General features: G+C 35.2%; 2 protein-coding genes across 5 annotated transcripts in view; both read right to left on the reverse strand.

Annotated features, from left to right (window-relative positions):
* Window positions 1–1046: 1046 nt before the first annotated feature.
* LOC140744815 (vasotab) lies at window positions 1047–10700 on the reverse strand. The gene is made up of 3 exons (XM_073076487.1): window positions 10543–10700; window positions 3083–3286; window positions 1047–1380 (listed from the first exon to the last, which is right to left on the reverse strand). Exons 1-3 carry the CDS (start codon window positions 10568–10570, stop codon window positions 1322–1324), a joined length of 291 nt encoding a protein of 96 aa, XP_072932588.1. The 5' UTR covers window positions 10571–10700; the 3' UTR covers window positions 1047–1321.
* Window positions 10701–12477: 1777 nt separating this feature from the next.
* The window catches only part of Kdm3 (Lysine demethylase 3), a 210375-nt gene continuing 208581 nt past the window's right edge, over window positions 12478–14271 (reverse strand). For all 4 annotated transcript variants that reach the window (XM_073076468.1, XM_073076467.1, XM_073076470.1 and 1 more), the window contains one exon: window positions 12478–14171. In XM_073076468.1, the coding sequence (XP_072932569.1) occupies window positions 13134–14171 (1038 nt within the window). In that variant the 3' untranslated portion in view covers window positions 12478–13133. The remainder of the gene's footprint in view (window positions 14172–14271) is intronic.

The following is a 14271-nucleotide window of genomic DNA, read 5'->3' on the forward strand; positions in this document are numbered from 1 at the left end:
TGGTACGGTAAGGCAGGAATTCATACAACAGTACACTTACCATGAGTTTTCACGTTTTGACAAAAAATACTGTTTTGGTATTTGTTTACGTATTGGCCTATACGATTTCCTAGTTCCGACACAATCCGCTAGGGGCGCTGATTGGAAATTGTATGAGCAAATACGCAAACAAATACCAAAACAGTCATATTTGTCAAAACGTAAAAACTCATGGTAAGGGTACAGGATACAACTACTCAGAGTTAACAACGCAATTGGAACCAAACTCAAGAATTACGTAAATAATTGACAAGAAATATCAACAATTTTAATGTTTTTTTTAGATTTCTTGGTAATACGAGTACTATTGAACAATATTGTCCAATATTGTCCAATACTAGAGCAGACTAACCTCGATTTTATCGGCGCCAAGCAGTCTTCAGCAATGTCGTCGGTGACGTAAACACGGTTTGACCCCTTTACTTGTTTGTTATTACACTACGGCATAAACATGATCTACTTCTATAATCGATTAATGTTTATGAAATAATATAAACTATTATAATAATTTGCAAGATGAAGCACCACATTATGTTATAAAATATTGTACATACGAGTAAGGTACTCTTATACTACGTACTATAGGTATAGTTACGTATTTTTTTGTTTTCCAATTATAAGACCTAATGGAAATATTCTTAGTTACAAAACTCTCAAGTATGTAATGACATATATTTATGACCGTTTATTTATAAACATATTTTTATCAATATGACTTTACTTTTATATTTATTGGTTTGTAGTATGTACCTAGTGTTAAGCGAGACGCGATATCTGAGGATGAAGTAATCATTTTCACCTTTGGACATCACAACACGTAAGGAGTCACGAGTCACCAATGGTCGCCAACCCTGAGGCAGAAGGCTTTGTGCTTTTTAATTTTTTCCCATAATTTTAATAATTATTGCAATACCTGCAACAACTAACTTATTATTTTATTATACCTACACAGAATTATTTTAAAATTATTAACATGTAATTTAAAGGTATGATAAATTAACATCAACTTGTTAGGTATATAATAAGAATTTAATAAAATTCAAACAAAAACCGTTTAAAAGTTTAAAAAAAAATGAGTAACATAATTCAAAACAAAAAGCATTTTTATGAGGCTTAAAAAACGTTTACATCACAGCTTCTTTAAATATTATGCAAAAAAACAAAAACAATTTAGGCTCACGTGTTATAGGCATTTCAAAGCTTTAATCTAATTGTAAAATAAAAAGTAATTAAATAAAATCTTCATGGGATTGTGTCACATGTAAAATATAAAATATGAAATTTAGGAAAGACGAATTCCATCAGAATTTGGGCACTCTCCTTTGCTGATTTTCTGGAGCGCTGAAATAGAAAAAATATTTAAGTATTATTAATCGTATTATTATATAAATATTTCCGTATTAAATAGGTATTTCTTAGGTAATAAATATAATTCTTCCCAGTTCGTTTAGGGTGGCTCTAACGCCACATCTAGCGCTACTGTGCTGCTACAAGACTTCTGTTTTGTAGCAGCACTGTAGCGTAAGGCAGAATTCTTGTAGCAGCAATGTACTCGTAGCATTCATTCGTGGGTGTCATTACCATTACTGTTTATCTTATATGAAATTAGTTACACATTCCATGGATAACTGTGACCACTTTTTCATAAGATTGGACTAAAAACGAACTTGGAGTACCCCTGGTGGTAAGTGGTCACTGCCAATCATGGACGTCTGTAACCAACTAATGTCTGTAACCAATCACGTGTAGATCGGCCAGGCTCATGTCCACACCCTTCCATTGAAACGTAGTAATGATTTACGCAAAAAAATTGTCTTGTAGTGGTAGCGGTCTCCTAGGAGAAACCATACTCCCTCTACCACCTTTAGTTCTATTAAATATACAAAACGTAGCTCTATGTGGTCATAAAGTATTAATACTTAAATAAATGAAACGAAAATTTGCATTTTGAAACTTCGCAAAAATGCTTCTGAAACTGGTACATATATCAGCTATACCTATGTAGATACTGCAGTCAAGACCTACATGGATACGCAAAGATGAAATCGAGGTTATAATAGAATGTTGTAATCCTGTACGTCATTCTGAGTCACAGTCCGGTCGCCAGTACCAGCGCAGAACCGCTCACAACAAAAGTGGCATGGAATTACATCACGCTCTGATGAACATGTTTACAAGTTATGTGATTCATGGTTCACGGCTCCATCCAAATGTACACAAAATTGCGGACTTTAACAATGGAGTTACTAGGAAAGCTCAACTGGAAAGCGGTAATTTATTGGTTACGGTAGCATTGTACAAAACGCTATGACTATTAAATGCTATCTGTTGTTTGCTAAGGTTACAAAGCATTATTCAAAATAAAAAATGCTGTACTTAATGTTATTAATTACAAGAAAGTAAATAACTATTTATATATTTTACGAACTAAGAAATATTTTACCAAAATCTTATGAGCTATTTTGAATAATACTTCACAATACGTTGTGAATTATATACTAACCATTGGTGTTAAAGATGGTTATGATCTCACCGATTTTTTTATGGTCGTAAGCAATATGCACCAGACTTCTGGGGAAGCCCAGAAGTCTAACAATCATGCTCAACAACTGGGTTTTGAGTACCTAATATGTTTTATAAAGTATGATTAATAAATATATATGAAAGACATTTTTTATGTAAATTGAATTTATAAATTACCTACTTCTTAAGTCAAAAGTACAGTTTCGACGTCTCTGGGGACCCGAGAGCTGGCATGCATTTTGCTCAAAGAATTGGTATAGCAATTCAGAGAGGAAATGCTGCCAGCGTCTTGGGAACCTTGCCCAAAGACAGTGATGGCGACAATTTTTTATGGTAGTTTTTTTGTTTTTATATTTTTGTTTTTCATTTTTGTATATATGTAAATTTTGTAAATAGGTTGTATTTATATTTGAAGGAAAGTACGGTTATGTTTTTTTACTTAAGTAATAAATTCCGCTGCGAGATGATGTTATGACATTTCTTTGTTGATTATAATGTTATGACGCATTAAGTAACTTACTCTCTTTATTCTCGCAGTTGTAGTTGTTCATCACGCACTCGCTGCCGAACGACTTGGGTTTTTCGCCTTGCTTGCCGGCGCAGATGGGCTCGAACTTGGCGGTGGCGCAGTCATGCATGCAGGCCTTCTTGCGAGCCGCTTCCGCCTTCAGCTGCTTTAGATCGGACTTTTCGGGGCGGCAAGACACCGCCACCAACAGAGCGGCTGTGAAATACAAATATATTACCTACTATTTGATATAATAAGTGCATGGTCGTCCTCAACCCATTTTGTCTCTCCGCTGAACACGTGTCTCCTCTCAGAGTAAAAGGGATTATAGACCATAGTCCACCGCGCCAACTAGGTAATTGGTAGACTTCACACACCTGCGTGAACGTTTTTTTTTTACTTTTTCCTTCTCTATTATAGCATTTTACCTATGAATAAGTGTACGGGATGAGGAATTTGGACATATAGCTACATGAACATGAATTACGATAATACTACGATATTCTATAGCTATCTGTTGAATATAAATTATCTGTAGACATAATAGACGTAAATCATATCTGTAGAGTGACCAAAGACACAAATCCCTACACAATAAAGGGAACTACACGTAGACGCAGCCGGGAGCGGTGTTTTGTTGTTACAAGTAAAATGAAAACGCTATCATTATCCATATAAGTAATATAATTATGTAAATTGCCCATTTTATGGTAAAATACCCAAATAACAAAGAACAGCTTCCAACTGCCAAAATGCCATTTGCTTAGTGGTACAGTGGTACATCGTTTAACACCTATTGTTTAAAAGATCTCGAAATCGCAAAAAAATGCGTTTTTTTTCATTTATTTATACTGTGGTTTTATACACTTCACACAAACAAATGCAAGTCGGAAAACACAATCTAAATATCATTATGCCAATAAACCTTATCAAGATGTAGACCTTATGGCCTCATTGTGTTCATGAGGCTATGACCTTAACAGAGACCATTGAGGTCGTAAACTGTTCATCAGATAAACGCAGGAAGAGAAGTTTAGCCGCTGACTGCCCGTTTAACTTGTCCTTTAAATTGTTGAAATTTTCCTATTAAGGTTAATTTTATTTCATGGTGATCTGAAATATAATTGAGAATTACAATGTAGTATCCTTCTTCCCACTCGTCGGCATCGCGATTGTTTAGCCTTTAAAAACAAAAAAGTTTTAAGACCTCTGACACTGCGTATGACAGTGACACTATATTGACAACTACCTCACTTCTTTTTCGCGCTTCCAAGGCATCGTGATATTATTTTTTCAAAGTTTTGTTAAACGTGTATAGTGAAGCAAAACTAGTGAAAAAATGGAAACTAGGAATGAAGAATCACGTCCGCGTAGTTGTGGTCGCAGTAGCAAGAATTTACGAAGCAATTCCTCGGATTGGATCACCGGTTCATAGGTTATGTACAAATCACTTACCAGGTATGTAAGAAAATAATGTATTCATTTTTTACAGTTATGTGTGCACAACTATAAAAATGCCTAAATAACTAACATATGCTTAGAAAGAAACTATATTGTTTGAAAAACTTTCTCGTATCTACAACTTCAAAACTATTGACGCACGCCAATCTCGCTCTTGCACGTTACAGACACCAAACAGTGCTCATATTCGCCATTAACCGTAAGATGCTTGCATTTTTATGCATATAATTTAGCAATTAATGGTCCAAATATAAAATGCACCCGAGCCACGAGTACCACCCACCCGAGTACGAGATACTCGTGGCGTCGCTTTGTCGACACTAAATGGTTCCCATGTTCACCATTAAGCACGAGATGCTGGCCCTAACATTTATACGTGACAAATGTTCGAATATTCAAAGAGTCACAACCGTCGAGTACGAGATACTCCTAGTTTTACTTTGTTGACACTAAACGGTTCACTCATTCGCCATTGAGTACGAGATACTCGCGCTAACATTTCTATGTGGCAAGTGGTCGAATATACAAAGCATCAGAACCGTTGAGTACGAGATACTCCAAGTGTTACTTTGTTGACACTAAACGTTTCACTCATTCGCCATTGAGTACGAGATACTCGCGCTAACATTTCTATGTGGCAAGTGGTCGAATATACAAAGCATCAGAACCGTCGAGTACGAGATACTCCAAGTGTTACTGTGTTGACACTAAACGTTTCACTCATTCGCCATTGAGTACGAGATACCTGCGCTAACATTTATATGTGGCAAATGGCTTGAATGCTTCCATCACTAGCTATTGCACTAACAATACAAAGTATAAAGCATGAATGATTTATAAGCACCAAGCTAGAGCTGCTACAACACAAGGTTATGCCAACCCTGTTATACCAACTCTGACAAAATAATTTTCAGAACCAGCTATAATTTCAGGAATCATTCATGGAGTTATTGCAAATAGCAAAACATATTTGTAACTATATGACAAAACAGTGTCCTAACAGAAATGGAAAATATTATGTCAACATACTGGGACAACGAGTGAATACAATAATATCATCAGAGTTCTCTAAAATTGGGAGGTATGTGTGAAGCAACTGGATGAATGACATATTCCAATGAGAACTGAAATCAACCTGGTACATTTTGATGCTCTTCTCAGAATAACACTTTAGTGCTACCTATAAAGGTCATAATAGGTAACTTATGCTCCACCACAATACACACGATAAAAATATGTGCAATACATGGTGGAGAACAGAAAATAGGAATCATCACATTGCTGGTGCTCTAACCCATAACAAATATAACCCCGTGCATATAAGAATCTTATCAGGATTCACCGCACAGCATGATGCTCATGAGCTCATGTAACGGAATCATACTGAAGACATTGAAACTCACTTAGCTGCATTACAAATGATAGAAGACTAACTATCTTATCAGAAAACAATGTCTAAAATAGACATTTGTGACATAAATGTTTTATGCAGCACCCCGTTGCCAATTTGAAATTGGTTGAGATTGGTCGTTCCACACAAATCAATTGTGTTATATGATATTAAAATTTAATATATCAAGATAAAAATCTTACAACATTGATGACAAAATTATCTTTGTATACTAGTAAATCCAATGCTCGATCTCAAATGGTAATAGATGTGCTCCTCACATTATCACATACACACTGGTGTATATACATGACAACTGTTTCATGTTAACCTGAAATAGAACAGAAGGCATGCTCTCTCAAAAGAACCACCTCAGGAGGACAATGATTTAGCAAACAAGACTCCGGCTTATTGATACTGACACATATCTGTCCAATATATTTTTAGTCACATGAAGAAAGAATACTATAAGTATCTCATATATTGGAACCAGCGTCTGAAGTCCTAGCTTTGATAGTAGCATTCTGTGTTAATACCTCAACACAATTGAGCAGAGTTCATTGATTTGTTATGGATACTCTATAGTTCCTACTCAATTTCAGCTGTTTTATAAGCAAATAACAGGTACCTATACATGGCTCAAAGTAAACAATATTACATGGGTTATATTGTAGTACCTCTTACTCACATATATACAAATTATGTATAATAAAATTTAATCAGTTACCAGCTATATAAAGCTGTTTGATTTGATATCTTGTGGGCTAGGTATATGAATATCCTAACATCCAGATTAGGTGTATTTCAAGATATTGCGGATTTCAGGAAATACTCGTATTATTAAGGTATAACTCTAAGGAGATTTGTATCAAGGAGTACAATCAGAACTATAATGCACCACTTAACTACTGGTACAGAGTACATACTTAAAGTCATTGAGCTTACATAACATATATAACTCTATTATATATAGATGTAACTTGAATTGAAGTTTTTAAATTATCTATTTAATACACTGGTTTACAGTGATAATCAATCCAGAAGTCTGGAGTTGTCTTTGGACACAAATACCTTTATGATTTATTCTAAGGCCAGGTACTATAACAATACCTGCAATACTATAACAATACAAATGTGCTAAATAATAAATGTCCATACTTGTAAATAATTCAAAAACCTTGTTTAGTATTACTTATTTATATGGCATATGTGACATAAATGCAAATATGTGAATGTCAAGAGTGAACTTTATGTACAAATGTGAGAATTTATACAAAATTAACATTTTGGATTTCGTTACACTTATGTTTCAGTGACTCAATAGGAATAAATACAGTAATAATTAAAGGTTTGGAAGTTCAGTCCACAAACATATGGGTAATTATTAAATATCTGCACATATTTTTCACTTTTACATGTACAGTAAAACTGCTTAAAATATGAGGCTGATCATCATGAAAAAATTGACTAAAGATTATTGGTGCCTATGTAATGCTTTACAACAGAAGCCTGGTACTCCCAACATTACAAAAAGTAATCAAATATTAATATACTACTTATATTGTTGCTTAAACATTTCCTTCAGCAACACCAGGTTTATATAGAAACATGCATCATACATTTATACACCAGTCATCAGGTCAACAAATAACACAGCAGTCCATTAATCCTGGAATAAAGACAAGCATAATATGAGAATTGCTATTGCACTTAAGCCTTCATAATGTCTATGTTAGTTACACTAAAGCTGAAATTGTTATCATTTCATAATGAAGCTTAGGCTAAGGGTAAATAATGTCCACCATGGTAATATGTGGCACATTAATGATATAAAATTAATAACAATAATATTATATTAATATGATATCTTATATTAATATGATATCTTCTTTGGGTTTTTTATGCCTAGTGTGTATACCTAGATGCTCTTATAAAACATAAAACAACAAAGAAAGTAAGCTGCATGTCCAATCAATTTTCAAATGTAAATCTAGCATCCCTAGAATTAATAGGAATTCCTTAGGGGTATGTGTGATGAACGTTACTATATAGGACTCTAACATTACTATATAGGACACACATGGCAGACATCTTGCCTGGAACAAAGAAAACTATATTATATATATAAATTATTATTATAATTATAATATATAGAAGATTTATCTACTTTCCTGTTCTTAAAGAATTAAGATGGAGAAAAATGTGGGTAACTTAACTTAACTTGTGGGTAAAATAACTTTATAATTTATCACTGTCAGAGCTGTAACTAGAACCAGTTGTGTTAGTAATCATTACAGGCTAAGTAAGCCAGAACCCCATGGAAGTTATAAAATATTTGACTTATTAAAACTGAATTAATCCTGGGAATGCTCAGCATAAATACTTTTGAGTAAAGATAAGCTTTTCTGGTCTAGTCATGAATGGGGTTTGAAATAATCATATACATAAATACTGTTATGAAAACTGATATCAACTTATACATACACATAACTGATAGTTACACACATTTTTAGGAAAAGATGTTAGATCGAAAGTCAGATTGGATTTCAAAAGGAAACGCATCATAAGCTTTCCAACCAACCATATAGATATGTAACTTTACAGAGGGCATGCATAAGCATGGTACAGCATAAAGTATAAGTAACTTTTGCAAATCCGATACATACCTACAAAAACAGGAAGTCATATAAAACTAAAATGTTTCATTGATCTAAGAATGATCATGTCCCTCTTGAACATGAACACTAATATAATGAAACAAAGTAGGTATAACACCCAATATTATACCGAGTATACCTACAACATAAAATATAAATTGATCTCACATGGGGCATATATCCTCCCAAGATCAAATCAAATACCCAATCATAATTTGTCAATAAATAATGGTATTAATTTCTTAATATTCAACATGGGATGGCTTCCTATTTTAATAATATTGGAATACATACAATGTACCTACTGGTACATATAAGTATAGTATTATATAAAAGTACATTATTACATAGTGCACATCACATATGAAACATATTTATACATATATTGCTTTATAGCAAAGGAAATAGTATTATTTGTGTCAATAAAATTGACCAAGTAATTCATTCTACACATAATTATGACATACTATGGAGGGTAGAAAACATATTTTCGACCTTGTATGTATTTATTTTTTGCAAAGTGCAAAAGCTTGAATTGAATAATCATTAATACTGACTAAATTACAATATTACTGTTATTATTATTGTTGGCCAATTTTAGTAATAATATATTTAGAGAAAAATATTGCATTATTATTGCACTGAATATTATTTCATCTAATTCAGAGGGAATCTCACTTAGTACTATGTGTTTCAGAACATTTCATCCATATTATACAGTAAGAGTAAATATTCAGTTAGCAATCCTAATAATTACATATATTTTATAATTATACCTAATTAAGAGAAAAAAATCTTATTAATATGATATTTTCATATTGTATTTTTATATATATATATTTTTCTTATTATTGAGAATAAATCTCACTAAGCACTATAGATTTCACAACATCTCATCCATATGATGCAGAACGAATAAATATTCAGCAATGTAATTAAATCCATATAATAATATATATGTATGGTAATAAATCTTTAATTTAATTACATGTCCCATTGTTGCAGTTGTCTCTAAACATCTACATTGTAATTCTCAATTATATTTCAGATCACCATGAAATAAAATTGAAAATTAGACGAGCTTACCTGTAAGCGAAGTCTGATTATAATTTTATGAATGGTGATCTGAAATATAATTACCCACCCTCCCAAAATCAAAACCCATACTGCAACAATAAGAACAAAAGAGTCTCCTAGATATAGACAGCATGCATATTATCAAGGAGACTAAGTTGGAAATGATAGACTCTAAATTAAGTGAGGTAGTTGTCAATATAGTGTCACTGTCATACGCAGTGTCAGAGGTCTTAAAACTTTTTTGTTTTTAAAGGCTAAACAATCGCGATGCCGACGAGTGGGAAGAAGGATACTACATTGTAATTCTCAATTATATTTCAGATCACCATTCATAAAATTATAATCAGACTTCGCTTACAGGTAAGCTCGTCTAATTTTCAAATTGAATCAAATATGAGGACGTATATATGTATCTTTTGCTAAGTTTTATTGTACGCAGCGACGTGAATCACAAGGAAAACTAATAAAAAACTAATTGTTACACAGACACAATTTAACAAATAGCATAACGAATATTTTGAACACTAATCGAGTACACTTCCTGTAATTAAATGTATGTAAAGACTATTTTACAGTTAATAAGTGTAGTATTCTGCCTGTCAGGTGCCTGCTATAATTATCGGTATGACACGATGTGATGAGGTCACATAATAATAAATAATCGTTCGATATATACCTAACTAAAATAAGCACTAAGCATAATTCAAATTGAACTAAAACAACTTGCAACTAGGTTTGCCTAAGTTGTATGCAATGTAGGTATTTGTTTTATTATTTTTTACGAAATTTTTCACGCCGTTTATTTCACAATTCTCGATTATAATTGGCGTTATCGAAACAAAAGTTTACGTAAAGTTATCAAATAGGAATAACAAATCAAATCTTACCGAAAACAATCAACGTTACTGACTTCATGTTGGCTACCTCACAAATCTGCGCGCTTTGCTCACTCAGTGTCAACTGACCACCGGTGGGGAGCTGATCCTCTTATATTACCTTTGAGTGGGAGGTACCAGTCATACAAGTCTAAACAACAGTCTTATTTGTTCTATACTCGTTTTTTATACATCGCTTGCTGCGTATACACACTGCTCCAATTTTTCTCAGAAAAAAAGTACTGTAGATGACACAAAATCCGGTTTAATCAGGCACTGTTGATAGAACAATAGGTAGGAATGACATTATAAATGTCAATGAACGCATTAATGAGATGAGATGAATAGTTTTTAGAAATCAGTCTGCATTTGATCATTACTTTCCGTTGCAATTTAGATAAATCATTTGTAAAAAGTAATTAATAACTTGTTGTATTACTTGTAATACATACTTTGGTATAAACATGATAAATATTTAAGGGTCTGCAAATAATTAGTGAGTATGATTGCCACTTCTTGGTAAAGACAAATTCAGAGCCAACTGTAATCAATGATGAACTATTGTTTTGTCCGATTCTCAAAGTAGATTAGCGTGTCGTACATAAGGAAGTGCGATGCCTTTGTTTTTATTACGAAGACTTCACTCCTCACAATGATGAATATGGCATTGTAGATGATTTCGTACGTTTTAATTAGCATGTAAGACAAATTTACTCATGATATTTAAGTAAGAGTCTTAATTTTCCTCTTCACAGAGTCTGTTTCGTAATTTTGTCTGTAAATAGTTGCAAATCAAACGATTTTTGTGCATTTTTTTTGATGAATTTAAAATCAAATTGGTAGAATTACCGACTGGAGTCGGTCATTTTATATTTATAAAACAAATTAAACATAACATTTAAGTATCTATATATTAAGCTGACAAGTTTAATTGACCCATTATTTTGACACAGTTTTGATAAAGATTGTATAAATAAATCATAATGACTAATTTAATATTATGCGGTATAAGTATAAATTAATTTGTGGACGTTCTTTTATTATTAAAAGATGAAAATATTTTATGATCATAGAAAAGAAAAGCGTTTATGACAGTGTAAGTGCTGCCATCTGTTGTCGAGTAGCGAACAAACAGAGATACAAGTTAGTATGAGGATTGGTTGTAAGTGTAACACTAAGAAAACTCGACATATTAAAAGAGATGGCGCTGAATACACAACAATATTCCAAATGTCAAAAAAATGCAAAAATATCAAATGTTGAAGTGCAAAAAAATGATAATTATGAAAAGACAATTTTAATCAATTTACTGAGTAAAGGTTAGTTCCATTTTTTACTGTATTACATACTTTAATACACCATACAATTGGTCAGTATTTTTAACGATTTAATAAATATACATTGAAGGGTGAAATCATAAAGGTATATTTTAGTAATGTTTTATTTATTAAAATTAACGTTTAGTCAGCAAAACATCAGAAAAAGTCTTTTCGCTAGTATTAAGTGCATCGTAATAATTCATTTAGTGTAGACTAATATTATAAAGAGGAAAACTTTGTTTGTTTGTTTGGTTCTAATGAATAGGCTCAAAAACTACTGGACCGATTTTTAAAATTCTTTCACCATTCGATAGCTACATTATCGACGAGTAACATAGGCTATATTTTATATGAAATACATTTGATAAATAGATTTTGAAGCGGTACAAAGTTTGCCGGGTCAGCTAGTTATAAATAAAGTTGGATAAATTTGTGTCATTAATAAACGTCGTCGATATGAAACACTGGTGATTGAAATCAGTGGAATCGAAAATATATTACGATGTTTTATCGCTGTTATTGAATGACTATGACAGATTGTTTCTAGAGACTCCGTAACAAAGGATGAAAACAAAGTAGCAGATACGTTTTTTTATGAGTGTGGGTTATATGGTGCAATTAAAACTACTTTTAATATAAACATCTTTTTTATTCCAACTTATAACCATACATAATATACACAGTACAAAAAAACTTGCTTTCGCCTAATACAGCAATAAGGACAAAATAAAATTGTCTCATATTTTGTTTAATTATTCATTTCGTAACATACCAACCAAATTGAGAAATCTAATATAGGAGAAACTTATCTACACGCTGTGGTTTAATGTACAATGCTTCGAGCGAATACGATTTACTTCAATACAATAATAACTTAAAAGTAAAGACTTCTTAATATGTACTCGATGGAATTCGAATTAAAAATTTACACAATACATACATAACACTATAGCTACATTAAGCTGTAAATAACCTGAAGAGTTTATTTGTATTTCGATTAAGGAACATAAAACATATCCACATCTCAACGATATCACCATATTATTCAGACTAATTTACATTGCACAATCTCCGATCGCGACCGTCGGACTAAATCACATTTCGAGTACATTTACACACATAACTGGTACACGATCCACTCCACGCTTAACAATGGCATCTTCTTATACACGAAACGGCGCACAGCGCGTATCACACTCGCTCCCAATCTTACGTTTAAATGCGGAACTTAGCGATTAATGTTACGTTCGTAGTTGAGATCAAATGCGAGAGGCTCACTCGACTTCACTCGGCTTCGGCGAGCGCCTCCTCCAGGCAGCACAGGGAATCCTTCACCGCGTGGTACACGATATTCTTAATCTGGAGCTTGTCCTCCTTGTTGGCGTGCTGGCGCGACAGCCGCCGGAACTGCTGCGCGAGCTCGAAGCAGCGCGACACGTTCTCGGGGGACACGAAGTCCTCGGCCACCTTGATGCAGTCCAGCAGGTTGCGCACCTGGTGCGGCGCGCCCGCCGGCACGAACACGGCGTCGCCCGGGCACTGCAGGATGGCGTAGCCCTCCACGCCGTACTCGCGGTACAGGCGCTCGCGCAGCGCCGCGTCCAGGTACCACGTCTGGTCGTGCACCGGGTCGTGCGCCGCGCGCGGCCGCGCCCCGCGCTCCACCTCCGCGCGCACCAGGAAGTCGCGGATCTTGTCCGCGTCCTTGGCGGCGTAGATGTGCCACAGCGCGGCGGGCGGCTTGACGCGCGCGCGGCGGCGGGACAGCACGTCGACGCCGGCCTCCTCGGCCGCGCGCGCCGCCTCCCGCGCGCGCTCGGGCGCGTCCGCCGGCGCGCTCGCGTGCACCATCACGTTCACGGCGTCGCTCACGTCCAGGTGCAGGTTGGTGGTGCCGCCCGCGCCGCCGTACGCCGTGTACATCTTGGGCCCGAGGTCCGGCCGCACGAAGCACTCCGGCAGCCGCGCGGCGAGGTTCAGCTTGCCGTTGCGCGACGTGTACTCGCCGAGCGGCAGCACGCGCATCAGGTCGTCGAAGCGGGTCGGCAGCAGCTCCGCGAAGTCCTCGCCGGGCGGCCAGTCCTTCAGCTTGAGCACCATCGGTGCGCCGCGTTCGTCTCGGAGCCGCTTCGCGGCGAGATCGAACCCGTCCCAGAACTTCCTGGCGGGCTGGTTGGGCACCACCAATCCGGATGCGCAGTTGACTAAATCGACTCTCGTGTCGCCGAAATCCCGGGAGAAGCTCTCCGGTGACCACAGGTTTTTATCGAGCAAACTCGAAACATCTGAGACTAGAACAGGTTGTCCGCGTTTCCATTGATCCTGTAAGAATCAAAAAGCATTTAATTAGATATAAAATGACATCAATAAAAACCGAACTTAAATTCCATTAACTTTATCGGTATATAGCGCAGTTAAAACG

The sequence above is a fragment of the Epargyreus clarus genome, unplaced genomic scaffold, assembly GCF_041222505.1.
Source record: "Epargyreus clarus isolate Ecla_fem2 unplaced genomic scaffold, WU_Ecla_fem_2.2 ptg000009l, whole genome shotgun sequence".
Classification (NCBI taxonomy): domain Eukaryota; kingdom Metazoa; phylum Arthropoda; class Insecta; order Lepidoptera; family Hesperiidae; genus Epargyreus; species Epargyreus clarus.